General features: G+C 62.0%; 2 protein-coding genes and 1 non-coding gene across 4 annotated transcripts; 2 read left to right on the top strand and 1 right to left on the bottom strand.

Moving 5' to 3' along the window:
- Window positions 1–24: 24 nt before the first annotated feature.
- Window positions 25–7586, top strand: LOC133283489 (discoidin, CUB and LCCL domain-containing protein 1-like). The gene is given in 18 exon segments (XM_061480294.1): window positions 25–231; window positions 2503–2724; window positions 3542–3679; window positions 3889–3940; window positions 4089–4161; window positions 4264–4397; window positions 4490–4527; window positions 4621–4815; window positions 5228–5349; window positions 5433–5601; window positions 5688–5737; window positions 5739–5769; window positions 5926–6016; window positions 6117–6154; window positions 6235–6348; window positions 7160–7225; window positions 7228–7356; window positions 7359–7586. Coding segments are annotated over 18 exon segments (1965 nt in total). The 5' UTR covers window positions 25–62; the 3' UTR covers window positions 7493–7586.
- A 389-nt stretch (window positions 7587–7975) lies between these two features.
- LOC133261996 (U11 spliceosomal RNA) lies at window positions 7976–8106 on the bottom strand. The gene has a single exon (XR_009741192.1). It is a non-coding gene; the product is annotated as a U11 spliceosomal RNA (small nuclear RNA).
- Window positions 8107–8364: 258 nt separating this feature from the next.
- TAF12 (TATA-box binding protein associated factor 12) lies at window positions 8365–14317 on the top strand. 2 transcript variants are annotated; one of them, XM_061480215.1, is made up of 6 exons: window positions 8365–8500; window positions 10889–11140; window positions 11911–11988; window positions 12276–12390; window positions 13020–13108; window positions 13885–14317. In XM_061480215.1, exons 2-6 carry the CDS (start codon window positions 10973–10975, stop codon window positions 13918–13920), a joined length of 486 nt encoding a protein of 161 aa, XP_061336199.1. In that variant the 5' UTR covers window positions 8365–8500; window positions 10889–10972; the 3' UTR covers window positions 13921–14317. The 2 variants fall into 2 exon arrangements, with proteins under 2 accessions (XP_061336199.1, XP_061336200.1); XM_061480216.1 differs by lacking the exon at window positions 8365–8500 and adding an exon at window positions 8728–8751.
- Window positions 14318–14715: the final 398 nt, after the last annotated feature.

Here is a 14715-nt window from a genome sequence, read left to right as displayed (position 1 = left end):
TGAGGCAGTTGATTGAGAAGGCCGCTGACGAATGGCGTGGCGGGGCAGGGCGGTGGTAGCCAATGGGAGAGGCGGGGCCGGGCAGCGGCAGCCAATGGGAGAAGCGGGGCGGGGCTGCGGAGTCCCGGTGGCGGCGGAGCGGGAGGAGGAGGATGGCGCTGGCCATGGCGCTGCTCCGCCGCTGCCTCCTGCTCGGGCCGCTGGGGCTGCGCACGGCCGGCGGGCAGCACGGTGAGTCCCGCTCCCAGTGGCTCCCTTCACCCGCAGGGATGGGGCAGGGTCGGGACGGGGATGGGTGCGGGACGGGCTCCTCTCTGAGCGCGATGGGCTCCGCTGTACCGAGCCCACACCGGGACCCCGCGGTCCGCCCTCCCCGGTACCGGGACGGGACGGGCTTCTCACTGCGACCGCACCGGGGTCGAACCACGGTAGCGATCCCCGACAGAGACCACACAAGGACGCGGTCCCCGCCGTCCACCTCCTCCGGTTCCGGACGGAACGAGCTCCCCGCTCCATCACTCCCTGACACCCAGTGCCGCGGCTCCTGGCCCGGTCCTCCTGTCCCAGCGTGATCCCGGGGATCCCGGCGTTGGCTCCATACACCCTGGAGGAGCGGGATCCCAGAGGCTGGGCTCTCCCGGGTTGCAGGGGAGAGGCGAACAGCGGGCTCCGTCCCGGGGATGCTCGCACCGGGAATGCTCCGAAGGGACACTCAGACCAAGGGATTTCCTCATCCCGAAACCTCATCCCCAAAACACGTCCCCGACTCATCCGGGACCGGCCGAAACGTCGCCCCCAGCGAGGAGAAACCGAGGCACGGGGCAGGACCCCGCTGTGTCCCGTCCGTGTGTTATGGGAGCGGGTTCCCAGTGCATCCCAAAGGCTGTGGTGGACAAGGGGGGAGCTCTCCCGGGGGCTGGAGCGTGCTTCCCGGAGCGTCGCCCTGTTGTGTCTTTCCTGCATCCTGTGGGAAGACAAACAAATCCCTGGCAAGGGCTGATCCCAGCCGCTGCGCGCCATCATCCAGCGGGAAAAGCCACTTATCCCGTTCTTTTTGGCAGTTGGTTTTACTCTGGTGGGGTGGGGGAATGTTCCTGTGGCTTTTGTCATTCCCAGCCCCTTGGTAACCTCTTTGGAGCCGAATTCCCGGGTGCGCCCGCAGCTCCCGGCTTATTTCTGCCATTCCCGTCTGGCATGTGCCAGCCGTAATGCTTTCCTTTCCTGGGATGGGTCCCCACCAGCACGGGGGCTGCAGCCGGGGCTGGGGGGTCCATCCAAGACCCCAGCTCGAGTGCTGACCAGGCTGTCTGCCCAGAGCGGGTTTTCCATGCGGATCCCAATGGATCTGACATTCCTTGCTGGAAACTGCCACAAAATACCCCCAGTTTCTTGTCTTCTCCCATTTGGGAGCTGCTGTCCCGGCCACCCTGGGGTGTCCCCGTGCTATTGCTCCCCCCCCCCCCAACCTGATCCATCCCTCCTCTGCCCTGCTGGGGGTGGGAATTTCACCTCATCCCACATCCCTGTGCAGGGCTCATCCACAGGATAACCCCCCCCACGGTTGGCCCTTCCCGCATGGGCTCTGTGGAGGCGCTGGCACCGTCCACCTCCGGCCCCCCCTTTTTGTTATCCCTGCGGGATTTTCCCCGGCTTTGTCCCGTCTCCGGGCGACGGCAACGGGAGCCAAGGCAGGGGCAAAGCCCTTTTCTTGCTGGGATGCTGCTGCTTGGCAGGAGCAGCGGCTCTTTGGGGGATGTAGGATGAACCCCACATCTCCCAGCCCTGCTTCCCCCCTTCCCGCATCGCAGTCCTGCCCGGAAATCCCAGTTCCGGGCACTTTCAACTCAACTTCCCAGGATATTCCGTGTCCGGGGGTGGTGATCCTGGAGAAAAGCCCCTTTGTGGTGGATGCCCGGGGAGGAGGCGATGGGGATGCAGCTGCCCAGGGTCATCCTCAAGGATAAGGCTGGAGCCAGGGGTTTCTAGGTGCTGCTCCATGGGGGGGTGCATCCTCTCTAGCGCACAATCCCAGCCTGCTTTGGGATGAAGGGACCTTAAAGCTCATCCAGTTCCAACGGGCAGGGACCCCTTCCACTGGAACAGCTTCCTCCAAGCCCCTGTGTCCAGCCTGGCCTTGAACACTGCCAGGGATGGGGCAGCCACAGCTTCTCCATTCAACCCATCCCAGTGTCCCAGCACCCTTCCAGGGAAGAATTCCTAAAATCCCATCTCAGTCTCCCCTCTGGCAGGTTAAAGCCATTACCCTTGTCCTGCCCCTTGTAGTATCCCCCAAATTGGGGTCCCCCTGGGCTGGGGGGGTGCAGAGGAGCTGGGTCTGCACCGCATGGCATGGGGGGCAAACTGAGGCAGCGTCACCCCTGGATCCCTGTCAAGCAAGAGATGCTTTGCATGAAGAAGGGGATGCAGGTGCCCATGGGGGTGATTCCACGAGGGAAACTGAGGCAGGGAGCCCCGCTCACCCCTTCCTTGGTCTCTCCATAGGGGACGGCTGTGGCCACACGCTGCTGACCCCCCAGAGCGGCACCCTCAGCTCCAGGAACTACCCGGGCACGTACCCCAACCACACAACGTGCCGCTGGCGGCTCCGGAGCTCCCCGGGCACCTTCCTCCTCCTCACCTTTGGGGATGTGGACCTGGAGCCTTCGGAGCGCTGCGCCAGCAGCTCCCTGCTGCTCACTGACCCCCAGGCCGGCATCTCCTATGGTAAGGAGAGAACTGAGGGGGGTGAAGGGGGGTATCACTTGGTAGCAAAGTGCTGGATAGGGATAACAGCAGGAAAATCTGGCTTTTTATCTGGTTTCATCATGAGGAACGGGGGAATCTATGGAAGGGGATATCCAAGAAGGGGGATACCCAAGGAAGGGGCTGTTGCCAAGCTGGGGTTGAGGGGGGGGCACCCAGCAGGGACCAGATGCAGGCACCAATTAATCCATTCCATCTGCCCAGTCACTACTCAAACAAATGCTTCCCAGAGGGATTTAATGGTCTGGGAGGGATTTTACAGTGCTGGGGGGGGGAAGTGTCACTGATGGTGTGGAGGAGCAAACCTGAGGCTTGGTGAGGGGCAGGGGACGTGATGGGGAAATGCTATGACATCCCTGCAGTGTCCCATGTCCCCTGGGCTCAACATGAGCCAGGCAGGGTGAGGGTACGGGTCTGGGTGGGGAAACTGAGGTCCAGCACCATGTCCTTGGGGACACAGGGGCACAGCTCCTTGTCCCCAGGGCAGCGATGGGTTTGGGTGCCCCAAGCCCCCTGTAATGGACATGATGCAGAGCAGAGACACAACGAGGGGGTGATGGCAGTGCAGAGATTGGGGCCTGCCAGGAGCAGAGATGTCCCTAAGGAACCGGCTAAGCCGAAGTTTAATCAGGGAGATGGAGGCTGCAAATTAATGTGGATTCAATGGGAGGGGGATTTAGGAGGCAGCTTTGGTGGCACCTGTGAAAGGGGACGTGGGGATACAGCCCAAAGGCTGGAGCTCCGGGATCTGAGACCCCAGTCCTCTGCCTGTCCCCAGGGCCGTACTGCAGGAATGCTGTCCCGGCCACCCCTCTCCTGGTGACCAACTCCAGTACCGTGACCGTCCTGTTCAACAGCACCAGCCACCGCTCGGGACGGGGCCTCCTCCTGTCCTACGCCACAACGCAGCACCCAGGTAGGGGGGAGCATCCCCCGGGGACACCCCCTGGGTGGGGGTCCCATCACCTTATCCCTTGGCTGGGGACAAAACATGGGAGATGGGGCGGAGGGGGCTGATGGCTGCAGGGACCCTCCCCACCCCTCCAGCCATGGAGCAGGGTTCGGTGGGAAGGGGATGAGGTGCTGGCAGGGGGTCCCTCACCCTGGGGTGTCCCTGCCTTGCAGACCTGGTCTCCTGCCTGGTTCGAGGCACCCACTACACCCAGGAGCACATCAGGTGAGCGGCAGGAGGTGCTTTGCTGGTCTCCACCAGCCCCGGTTTCATCCCCTCTCATGGGACTCTTGGGGTGCAGCTGGAGGACGGGTGAGCAGAGGGGATTGGGATGGGGGTGAGCCCCGTCCCCCCCCGTCCCCGTGTGTTTCAGTGTGTACTGCCCTGCCGGCTGCAAGGACATCGATGGGGACATCTGGGGCAACCCCAGCCAGGGCTACCGGGACGTAAGTGCAGAGCCATGGGGGGTGCTGCTGGTCACCGGGGCTGCGTTCAGCCATGGGGTGCCCCATAGGGTGCCGGTCTCACCCCCTTGCTCCCCGGTGCAGACGTCGGTGCTGTGCAAGGCGGCCGTGCACGCCGGGGTGATCGCGGACGAGCAGGGTGGGCAGGTCACCCTGGCACGGGAGAAGGGCATCACGCTCTATGAGTCGGCCTTTGCCAATGGGCTCCACTCCAAAAGGTGAGGGAGGTGGTGCTGGGGACCTCCCTCTGTGCCCCGCACCATTTGCAGCCCCCCCTCGGGTTTGCTCACAGGGTCCCTCCTCCCCACAGGGGCTCCCTCTCCGAGAAGCGGCTCCTGTTCCATAAAGGTATATCCCGCATTTCCCCTCAAATGAAGCCATGGTTTTGGCAGTCAGCCCCGGTGCCAGCCTGGCTCTCACCCTGCCCTGTCCCATTGCCAGCCTGTGCTGATGTGCTGGACGTGGCTGCCTTCAACGCCTCGTCCTGGTGGCACGAGGTGGATGCACTGGGCCAGGACCGAGCCTGGGGAGCCCAGCGGGCAGCGCTCAGCACCACCGGGCACTCCTGGGCAGCAGAACCCGGCTCTGATGCTGCTTGGCTGGAGCTGGACCTGGGCGCCCGCAGGAACATCACTGGTGAGTGCTGGGGACACAACTGTGCAAACGGGGGTGTCCCTGTGCCCCCCCACATCCGCAGCCGGCTCTGTTCATGTTCTGCTCCTGCATCTGGTGCCAGCAAACGCCTTTTGTTCGGCCGGAGCCAGCCCGAAGCGGGGGCTTTGTGCCGGGAAAATGGGGCCATTGTCCCAGCCGGAGGCTGGAGGAGGCAGGAATGTGGCGCTGGCAGCCGGGGCCGGAGGTTATCGGCTGCTGGGGACAGCACTTGGATACCTCCCAAGGCTGGAGGGTCCCCCTGCTCCTCATCCCCTCCCAGCAGGGATGTGGGTATCCCAGAGATGGGGGTGGTTCCAGCCGGGAAAGCTCTGCCCCATGCAATGGGGCACATTGGGACAGCCCCCCAGGCCTTTGACAGCGGGACCTCCCTCAGGCATCATCACCAAGGGCTCCTCGGAGCAGCACGACTACTACGTGAAGTCCTACTGCGTGTCCTCCAGCCGCGATGGGAAGAACTGGAGGCCCTATAGGGGCAGCAATGGGCAGGAGGACAAGGTGGGCATAGGATGGGGGGACATTAAGGGGGTGTAGCCCCCCTGCCTATGGACATGTGGGCACCTCCTCACCCTCTCTGGCAGGTGTTTGAAGGCAACACTGACAGCCACGGGGAGGTCTCCAACGCCTTCATCCCCCCCATCGTTGGGCGCTACGTCCGTGTCACACCCCAGAGCTGGCACCAGCACGTGGCCATGAAGGTGGCCCTGGTGGGATGTCAGTCAGCGCGGGGCCGAGCGCCCCGGCCCTATGGTGAGCCCCTTAGGGGGGTGGCCCCATCCCACATGTCCCCATGGCACCTCCACTGTGCCCAATGGAGTCCCTGCTCTGCCCCACAGCACCCGGTGTCCCCAGGGAGGTCCCTGTCCCCACCAGCCATGCACCCATCCCCTGGTGTCGCCCTGGACCCGGAGAAGGCAGGTGGGTGCCATGGAATCGTGGCATCGTCTTGTGGGGCTGTGAGAACACATTGATTGCCCTCCCTTCTCTGGTGGCTCTGCATGGGCGTCTGGCACCCATGGGTGCAGAGGGATGGGACGGGGGCACCCAGGGGCTGATGCTGCCCGCCCTCCCCAGGCTCCACGCTGCTGCTGCTGCTGCTCATTGGCGGCTTTGTCCTGCTCTGCTCCAGCCTCCTGGTGCTGGCTTTCCTGTGCCGCAGGAAGAGGTGGGTCCCATCCTGACCCCCAAAACACAGCAGCAAGCTGGGTACCGAGGGGGGCGGTGCTGGGGCCCCCTCACCCCCATCTTGCTCTCCCCCTTGGCAGAAAACCAGCGGCAGAGCTGAGCTGTGGGATCATGAAAGGTAAAGAAGTGCCCCCAAGACCTCCATGGGGCCAGGGGTCCTGGTGCATGTGACGACGGGGGGCTTTGCTCTCTGCTCAGGGCACCCCAAGCTGGATCCAAGCCCGGTGTGCTCCCTGCAGACCCTGCCACCCCCCGGCTCCACACTGGCCTCCTTCTCCACAGCGCCTGCGCCAGGGGACCTGATGTCACCAGGTAATGGGGACATCAGGGTGCGAATGGGGGCTATGTCACCCCTACTGCACCCTGGGGGGCCCATTCCCCCCCCCAGCACTGCTTTGGTGTGCCCACCTCCATTGGGGGGGGGGTGTTCTGCCCTCAGTGGGGTTTGGCATGGGTCACTCCAGTTTCTCCCAGCCCTTGGTGGGGCCAGATGTGCAGGTTTGTTCCAGCCAGCCCACATCTGGAACAGCAGCACAATGACCCCTCTGCTGTGCTCTGGGGAGGCCTCCCCTGCAGTCCTCATCCAGCTCTGGGGCAGCAGCACAAAGAAGGATGTGGAGCTGTTGGAGTGGGGCCAGAGGAGGCCACGGAGCTGCTGCGAGGGCTGGAGCAGCTCTGCTCTGGAGCCAGGCTGAGAGAGCTGGGCTGGGTCAGCCTGGAGAAGAGAAGGCTCCTGAAGGGGGAGACCTGAGAGCAGCTCCAGTGCCTGAAGGGGCTGCAGGAAAGCTGGAGAGGGGCTTGGGACAAGGGCCTGTAGGGACAGGCCAAGGGAATGGCTTTAACCTGCCCGAGGGGAGACTGAGATGAGCTCTGAGGCACAAGAGGGTGGTGGTACACTGGAATGGGTTGAATGGAGAAGCTGTGGCTGCCCCATCCCTGGCAGTGTTCAAGGCCAGGTTGGACACGGGGGCTCGGAGCAAGCTGCTCCAGTGGAAGGGGGTCCCTGCCCGTGGCTCTGGATGAGTTTTAAGCTCCCTTCCAGAATGAACAAGTCCGTGGCTCTGTGACCCCTCCAGCACTGTGGGGCCAGCCCCGCGCTCAGAGCCCGGCTCCCCCATTGCAGACTACGCAGAGCCAGACCTGGTGCAGCTGAGCCCCGGCAGCCAGCCCGCTCCCTCCACCTTCAAGCCAGCCTGGATGAAGGCTACGCCCTGCCGCTGGTCCTGAGCCACTACGACACCCCGGGGAGGCACCACGAGTACGCCGAGCCGCTGCCGCCCGAGCCCGAGTATGCCACCCCCTTCAGCGAGCCAGAGCCCCAGTCCCGTCGCTGCGATACCACACCCCAGCCCCTCGGCCCGCCGAGCTGCCGTGGGGAGGACCCGGTGGGGCGGCGTGGGGTGACAGCCCCGGCCTGGAGGCGACGCTGTCACACGTGTACCACGAAGCCTTGTGAAGCCGGGAGCGGCGGTGCGGGGGGCTCTTAACAACACCCGTGTTTGAACACATGTACTGTGTCTGTAGCGGGAGCGCTGCCGCCGGTACCGCTGCCAGCGCACGCCAGGGTCCCGGTGCCACGGCTGCCGCCAGTACGAGTCCCGCTGCCATCGCACGCAGTGTCCTGTTGCCACTGGTACCGGTACCACTGCACGCAGGGTCCTGGTGCTACCGCTGGTACCAATCCTGTTGCCACTGGTACCGGTACCACTGCACGCAGGGTTGCGGTACCAGCACACGCAGAGTCTCAGTCCCACTGCTCTGCTTCCGGTCCCACCGGTGTCAGGGCTGCGTTCCACTGCTGCCCCCGTACCGGTACAAACTGACTAGCGCAGTCAAAGCCCCCCTTGCTGCTGCTGCTACCGGTTGGAGCGCCCCGGCACTGCGGTCCCCACCGCCGGTACCGGCGCTCTCTGCCTCTTTCTCTGTCGTTGACCCCTCCCGGGGCGCCGGAACAGGCGGTTACCGGCGACCCCCCCACTGCAAAAATTGTGCTTCCGAAATCTCTTGATGTCGATTCCGCGGGAGCGGCCGCGGGGCCCCCCCGTGCCACGCACGGCAGAAGCCCTTTTTACCGCGCCGCTCCCACCCGCCATCACCGGAAAGCGCTGCACTACCGCCGAGCTCACGGCGAGGAAATCCTCTCGCCAAACGCTCAGCGCCTCCATCCCAGTTCTTCCCATCTTGCACCCTATGTTTTACCGCTTCTTTTGCGTTTTTACTGTTTTTTTTCCCACCAAAACATCGCTTTCCTGCCTCTCCGCACCCTTTATTAGCCATATGCAAATCCCGCGGTGCATGTTGGGACACCTCCTAGCTGAGCCTGGGAGGCAAGGGCCGTGCCGTGGCGGGTGCGGCGCCGTTTTCTGATTGGCTGCGTCCTGGAGCGCTTCCGGTCCCCCCGGAAGGGTTCGGGCTGCGCGGCGGAGCGAGCCGAGGGTCGGTCCGGCTGCGGGGCTATGGGGAGGTAGGGGCCGTGGGGCGGTGCGGGGCTATGGGGCGGTGCGGGGCCATGGAGCGGGACAGCTGGTGCAGGGCTATGGGGCGGTGCGGGGCTATGGAGCGGGACAGCTGGTGCAGGGCTATGGGGCGGTGCGGGGCCATGGAGCGGGACAGCTGGTGCAGGGCTATGGGGCGGTGAGGGGCTATGGAGCGGGACAGCTGGTGCGGGGCTGTGGAGCGGTGCGGGGCTGTGGGGCGGTGCGGGGCTATGGGGAGGTAGGGGCCGTGGGGCGGTGCAGGGCTATGGAGCGGGACAGCTGGTGCAGGGCTATGGGGCGGTGAGGGGCTATGGAGCGGGACAGCTGGTGCAGGGCTGTGGGGCGGTGCGGGGCTATGGAGCGGGACAGCTGGTGCAGGGCTGTGGGGCGGTGCGGGGCTATGGAGCGGGACAGCTGGTGCTGGGCTGTGGGGCGGTGCGGGGCCGTGGGGAGGGGGAGCTCCGCGTTCTTTGCACCGGCTCTCGCAGCCTCACACACGGAGGGAGCGCGGGGCCGGGCCCCGGTGCAGCCGGTGCCCGTGTGCCGGTCGGTGGCTGGGGGTGGGCAGCAGTGAGCGGGGCTCGGCCGTGATACCGGTTACCGGTGACCTTGGCTCCGCCCCCGGCTCCGCGGTGACCGGCGGGAGGCTCGGTCCGGTCCTGTCACGGGGGATGAGCTCTGGATGCCGAGTGTGGGTGCTGCGAGGGGGGGGCCTCATCCGGCCCTTTATAAACCCCTTGGAGCTGCTGGAAACCCTCGTGTCTTCGTTGGAGCAAGTGCTGAGGCTTGGCTTGGCTTCACCATAGAGGTCAATGGGAGCTGTAGGACCTCAGGGAGCTGCCGCAGGAGGCTGAGAGGGCTGACTGCAGGCACCAGCCCCATCCCTGCCCCGGCTGCATTGCATTGACACAAGAATTACACCGGGGCAGGTTTCTCCTCCTGCTTTGGGGTCCTTAGAGAATGATCTGCTTGGGATCAGGTCCTATCCTCTTATAGATAAGCCCTCTGGTGCTGTCAGTGTGTGTTCTCTTGCCTGTCTCCCCTCTGAATGGGTGTTCCTATAGGAATGAGAGTTGTGTGGAAGAGGAGGAGGAGGTGAGAGCAGGGTGAAGGCTTTGGGCAGTGGCCTCTCCATTCGCTGGCCCCACAGTGGTTGCTGATGTAGACACAGATGGAAGGAAAGCTCAGCATTGCCACGTGGGATTTGGCCTGGGCACATCCCCCTTCTTTCATCTTTGGGGGTCTTCACAACCTGTAGAGGGGGGGATAAAAGGGAAGCAACAACTGCATGCTCACAACGTGCTTCCTGGCTGAGGATCCCCTCCCTGTGTGGTGGGCGAGGATTCCTGCTTTGGGGATTTGTGGTGTGATCAGCCTGACCCAAAGCCAAGCCCCACCTGAGCTCATTCCTGAGCTTCTGCTGAGCTCCTCGTCCTGAAACACCAGCCGAGGGGTTTCAGGTGTGAGAATCCTGCTTTTCCCGTGTTAATTTAGCTGAAATTGAGGTAGAAACTGAGCTGCAGAGTGTGTCTGGGGCATAAATCCTGCTCCAAGGGCTCCGTGTCCGTCTGTGCAAGAGTGTGCCTTGGAATGAAGCTTCCAGGTGCTCCTGCCTGGTCTCTGCCGTGTGTTTTGGTGTGAGTTGATCCCGACTAACAGAGCTTGTCCTGACGATGGGGGATGCCTGGGGCACAGGTACCGGATGCTCTCTTCATCCGTGACTTTTCCAACCCAAGCCGATGATGCGATTTTAGGAGGGCTTGAAGTGTTGATGGGGCCAGAAACGAGACCTTCACACTGCAGCAGGCACCCAGCAGAGCTTGAACCCCGTCTTAGGCCCATGGAGCATGGAGATGGAGACTCCAACACTGTCCCTGCCATTCCCCCATTGCTGCCTTTGGTTCCATCTTCTTTGTGTGGTCTCTTCTTCAAAGCTCCTTGTCCTCCAGGGGATATCTGTGCTCCCTGGCGGTGCTCAAGGCCAGGTTGGACACAGGGGCTTGGAGCAAGCTGCTCTAGTGGAAGGGGTCCCTGCCCGTGGCAGGGGTTGGAGCTGGAGGAGCTTTAAGGTCCCTTCCAACCCAAGCCATTCCATGATGCTGTGGAATGAAGCAGGGTGCTGAGCAGAGGGTGTGGGTGGCCACGTGTGGGATTCAGTGTGAGAAATGTGCTTCACATCCTAAACCATTGCATTGCACCACAGGAGGTTTCTCTTCTTCTCAGTGTTGCTTCTCCCTTCCTGCTTTGTCCAGAGAGACCCAGCCTCCTGCAGACCTCCAGGTCCTGCCAGGACACTTGTTTGTCCAGACAAAGATGTGATTTCCTGTTCAATCCCCTCTCTCTCTGCTAACCATGCCTTTCCTTTCCTTTCCCAGCTGACCGGTTTGCGTGCCCCCCATCCCAAGAAGCAGCAGGGCTGAGAGAAACCGCATGATCTAAAAGCTAAAGCCCAACAGATTATGAACCAGTTTGGTCCCTCGACCTTGATCAACCTCTCCAGCTTCTCCTCCATCAAGCCAGAACCAGCCAGCACCCCCCCTCAGAGCTCCATGGCCAACAGCACCGCCGTGGCAAAGATGCCTGGAACACCCAGCGGGGGAGGCCGCCTCAGCCCTGAGAGCAACCAGGTAACTGCATTCCTGACTGCAGGACAGCACAGGAGCAGCCCCCAGTGCCTAAAGGGGCCTCTGCCTTATAGGGTGGCAGCGGTGCTGACCTGCTTGTGTGCTCGATGGGGAGCCCCTGGTGTGTATCAGTGCTGCTGCCCATCAGCCCCGGGATGTGCCCTCCCTGGGAATTGTGCTCATCCCTTTAAACAAACCGGGTGTGATGGCACCAGCAAGGGCAGGAATTCCCTACGTGTGTCTTGGTTCAGCTGGCAGATCCATGGGGATAACTTGCATCCAGATCCTATAAACCCCAGTTTTCTGCTGATGCTGAGCATCAGCAGGATTTCTCCTCCCTGCCCTGTTGGGGCTGTTCCCTTCTGCCCCTGAGTGACCCCACACTCACAGATCCCTCTGTTTCCCATTGGAAGCACTAAAGCTGATAAGAGCCAGAGCCATGGAAACACTTTCCTTGTGCCCTGGGCACAGATTTAGTCACTGATAGGTGCTTGCACTTGCTGTCTGCCTCTCAAGGCTTCCAGTTCTGCCTTTGTCCCTTCTTGCTTCAGCATTGCAGCACCTGTTGAGTGCAGGAGACTTATTTCTCCTGGCCTGCTGCATGCTGTTCAGAGCAGCTGCTGGTGCTTGAAAACGGCTCTTTAGCACCTCCTAGTTCTTATCGCTGCCCTTCCTGAGCTGATCCTTGTGTGACTTGGGCCTGGGAGGCAGCTGGGGAGGAGGCTTTGGCAGAAGCAGGGCAGTAAATGGCTCCTCTTCTGCCACACTCTCAGGTTTTAACCAAGAAGAAGTTGCAGGACCTGGTGCGTGAGGTGGATCCCAACGAGCAGCTGGATGAGGATGTGGAGGAAGTAGGTACCAACGTGTGCCAGGGGCTGCAGGAAGAGCAGGTCCAGGCTTTTCCATGGATGCTTTGTGCAGAGCAGGGAGGGTTGGTTCATTGGACACTTGTGAGTTCTCACGTTCGCTGCAGCCTGCAACCCTCCATTGGCGTTGCAGTGCCAAGAAGGGGTTTCCAACAGGAATTGCAGCAAACCCCTTTGAAATGGGAACTTCTGAGGGTTCATTTTCATACTTGGTGCACAACTTCAGCTGCTCAGCCCTGAGAAAACCGGTTCTTGTCCTTGTCCTGCCCCAGATGTTGCTGCAGATCGCTGATGACTTCATTGAGAGCGTGGTGACAGCGGCCTGTCAGCTCGCACGGCACCGCAAGTCCAACACCCTGGAAGTGAAGGATGTCCAGCTGCATCTTGGTGAGTGAGCTGGGGTTTGATTGCAGAGAATTCCAGACTGCTTTGTGTTGGAAAGGAGCTTAAGGCTCATCCAGAGCCCCGGGCAGGGACCCCTTCCACTGGAGCAGCTTGCTCCAAGCCCCTGTGTCCAACCTGCCCTTGAACACTGCCAGGGATGGGGCAGCCACAGCTTCTCTGGGCACCCTGTGCCAGCGCCTCAGCACCCTCACAGGGAAGAGCTTCTGCCTAAGAGCTCAGCTCAGTCTCCCCTCTAGCAGGTTAAAGCCATTCCCCTTGGCCTGTCCCTACAGCTCCTTGTCCCAAGCCCCTCTCCAGGTTTCCTGCAGCCCCTTTAGGCACTGGAGCTGCTCTCAGGTCTCCCCTTCAGGAGCCTTCTCTTCTCCAGGCTGACCCAGCCCAGCTCTCTCAGCCTGGCTCCAGAGCAGAGCTGCTCCAACCCTCACAGCAGCTCCATGGCCTCCTCTGGCCTCACTCCAACAGCTCCACGTCCCTCTCATGCTGGGACTCCCTTTCCTCACTGGTGTGTGGATCCCCAGCACGCCTCCAGCACTGCTGTGCTGTCAGGGGGCTTGCGGTGATGGGGCTGCTCTTGCAGTCAGGGCAGAGCTGAGCTGTGCTCTGTCTTCTAGAGCGTCAGTGGAACATGTGGATCCCAGGCTTTGGTTCTGAAGAGATCAGGCCCTACAAGAAAGCCTGCACTACAGAAGCTCACAAACAGGTGAGGAGCCCATGGCGCACGTGTGATATGGGGAGGGGTGGTAGTGGTACTGGACTCGTAGCACGAGGTGAATTTGTAGCCTCTTCCGCCTGCTTTGAACTGGAAATCACTTGGTTTTGCTCTTTTGTGTTGGCTTCTAAGTGCATGGTCAGAGCTGGGGAAGGAGCTGCTGGATGATTCCCATAGAATCACAGCATCACAGAATGGTGTGGGTGGAAGGGACCATAAAGCTCATCCAGTGATGATGTCTGGTGGACCCCTTCCACTGGAGCAGCTTGCTCCAAGCCCCTGTGTCCAGCCTGGCCTTGAGCACTGCCAGGGATGGGGCATTCAGCCCGTCCCAGTGTCCCACCACCCTCACAGGGAAGAATTCTTTCCTAAGGTCCCATCTCCATTTCCCCTCGGGCAGGTTAAAGCCATTCCCCTTGGCCTGTCCCTACATCCCGTGTCCAAAGCCCCTCTCCAGGTTTCCTATAGGCAGTTTTGCACCTCCCCTCCTGAGGTTCTGGCAGGGACAGGAGCCCCCGGGCTGGGCTGTGATCGCTGCACTCCCCATCCCTCCGTGTTTCCCATGCTGAGGAGCACAGACTCTGCCTTTGCCTCTGGCTCCCACTTGGGACCCCATTAAGATTCCAGCAGACCTGCCAGACCTGTGTGGAGCGAGTCGGGCAGCGCCTGTCCCCAGGGCACCCCAGACACCCCCACTCCAGGCTGCTCTGCAGGAGCCTGCTCCCAGGCACTCGCCTTCCCAAGGGATTTCTCTTCCTCTCTTGCAGAGAATGGCGCTGATCCGCAAAACCACCAAGAAATAACGCAGGGCTGAGCCGGGAGGGAGGAGCCGCCTGCGCCTGTTTGGGATCTGCCTCCGCCGGAGCCCCCCCAGCACCACGCAGGGGTCGGGGGTTTCATGCTCCACACAGAAGCATCGGTTTCCCCTTCGTGGTGCAGCAATACCTGGAGTTCCCGAGGAGATTCCAGCCCCTTCCTCCCGCCGCGGGTCTCGGAAACAAAGACTCTTTGTGACTTGAACGTGGGTTTCTCCTCTCAGTGATTATCCAGGGGACAGCGTTTGAGCGTGTGTGGGACAGTATTAGAAGCATCCGTAGAGGTTTTCGTGCCCTCCCTCCTGCCCCGGTACTTTGTAATGTCAGTGTTTCTATAAGGACTTGCCTTTGTTTTACAGGAATAAAGAAGTTAATCTACAGCCTGGGGCTCTGCTGGGGTGTGCAGAGAGAAAGGGGCAGCAGCTCCATCACCGGGGTTTGGCTCTGGTGCAAGATCCCTTTTGGTGGTGTTAGAGAGAAGGGAAAGGGTTTGGGCTGGTCTCTGCTGTGTGGACAGAGGGGCAGGCGCCGTCCCCTCCTGCCTGCAGCCCAGGGTGTCTGGATCATGGGATGTGGTGCCTGAGGATGAGCAATGGAGCCGGGGTCCCAGCGTGGGGTGTGCAGGAGGGGCTGCTGGACGTGGCCCTCTCAGCATGAGGGTTGGGCAGTAAAAGGGGTCCAGACGAGCCCTTGGCCGAGGGGGAGGCGGTGACACCCCCAGGGGCTGGGCCCAGCCTCAGAACAGAAGAGGGACACGGGTGACACCCACCCCTGCCCTGTCCC

This window comes from Pezoporus flaviventris, unplaced genomic scaffold, assembly GCF_033815535.1.
Source record: "Pezoporus flaviventris isolate CSIRO_AGI_PZ_B2104156 unplaced genomic scaffold, CSIRO_AGI_Pfla_v1 ptg000176l, whole genome shotgun sequence".
NCBI classification, from domain to species: domain Eukaryota; kingdom Metazoa; phylum Chordata; class Aves; order Psittaciformes; family Psittacidae; genus Pezoporus; species Pezoporus flaviventris.
Note: the sequence above shows the minus strand (reverse complement) of the source record. Positions and strands in the feature narration are given on the sequence as shown.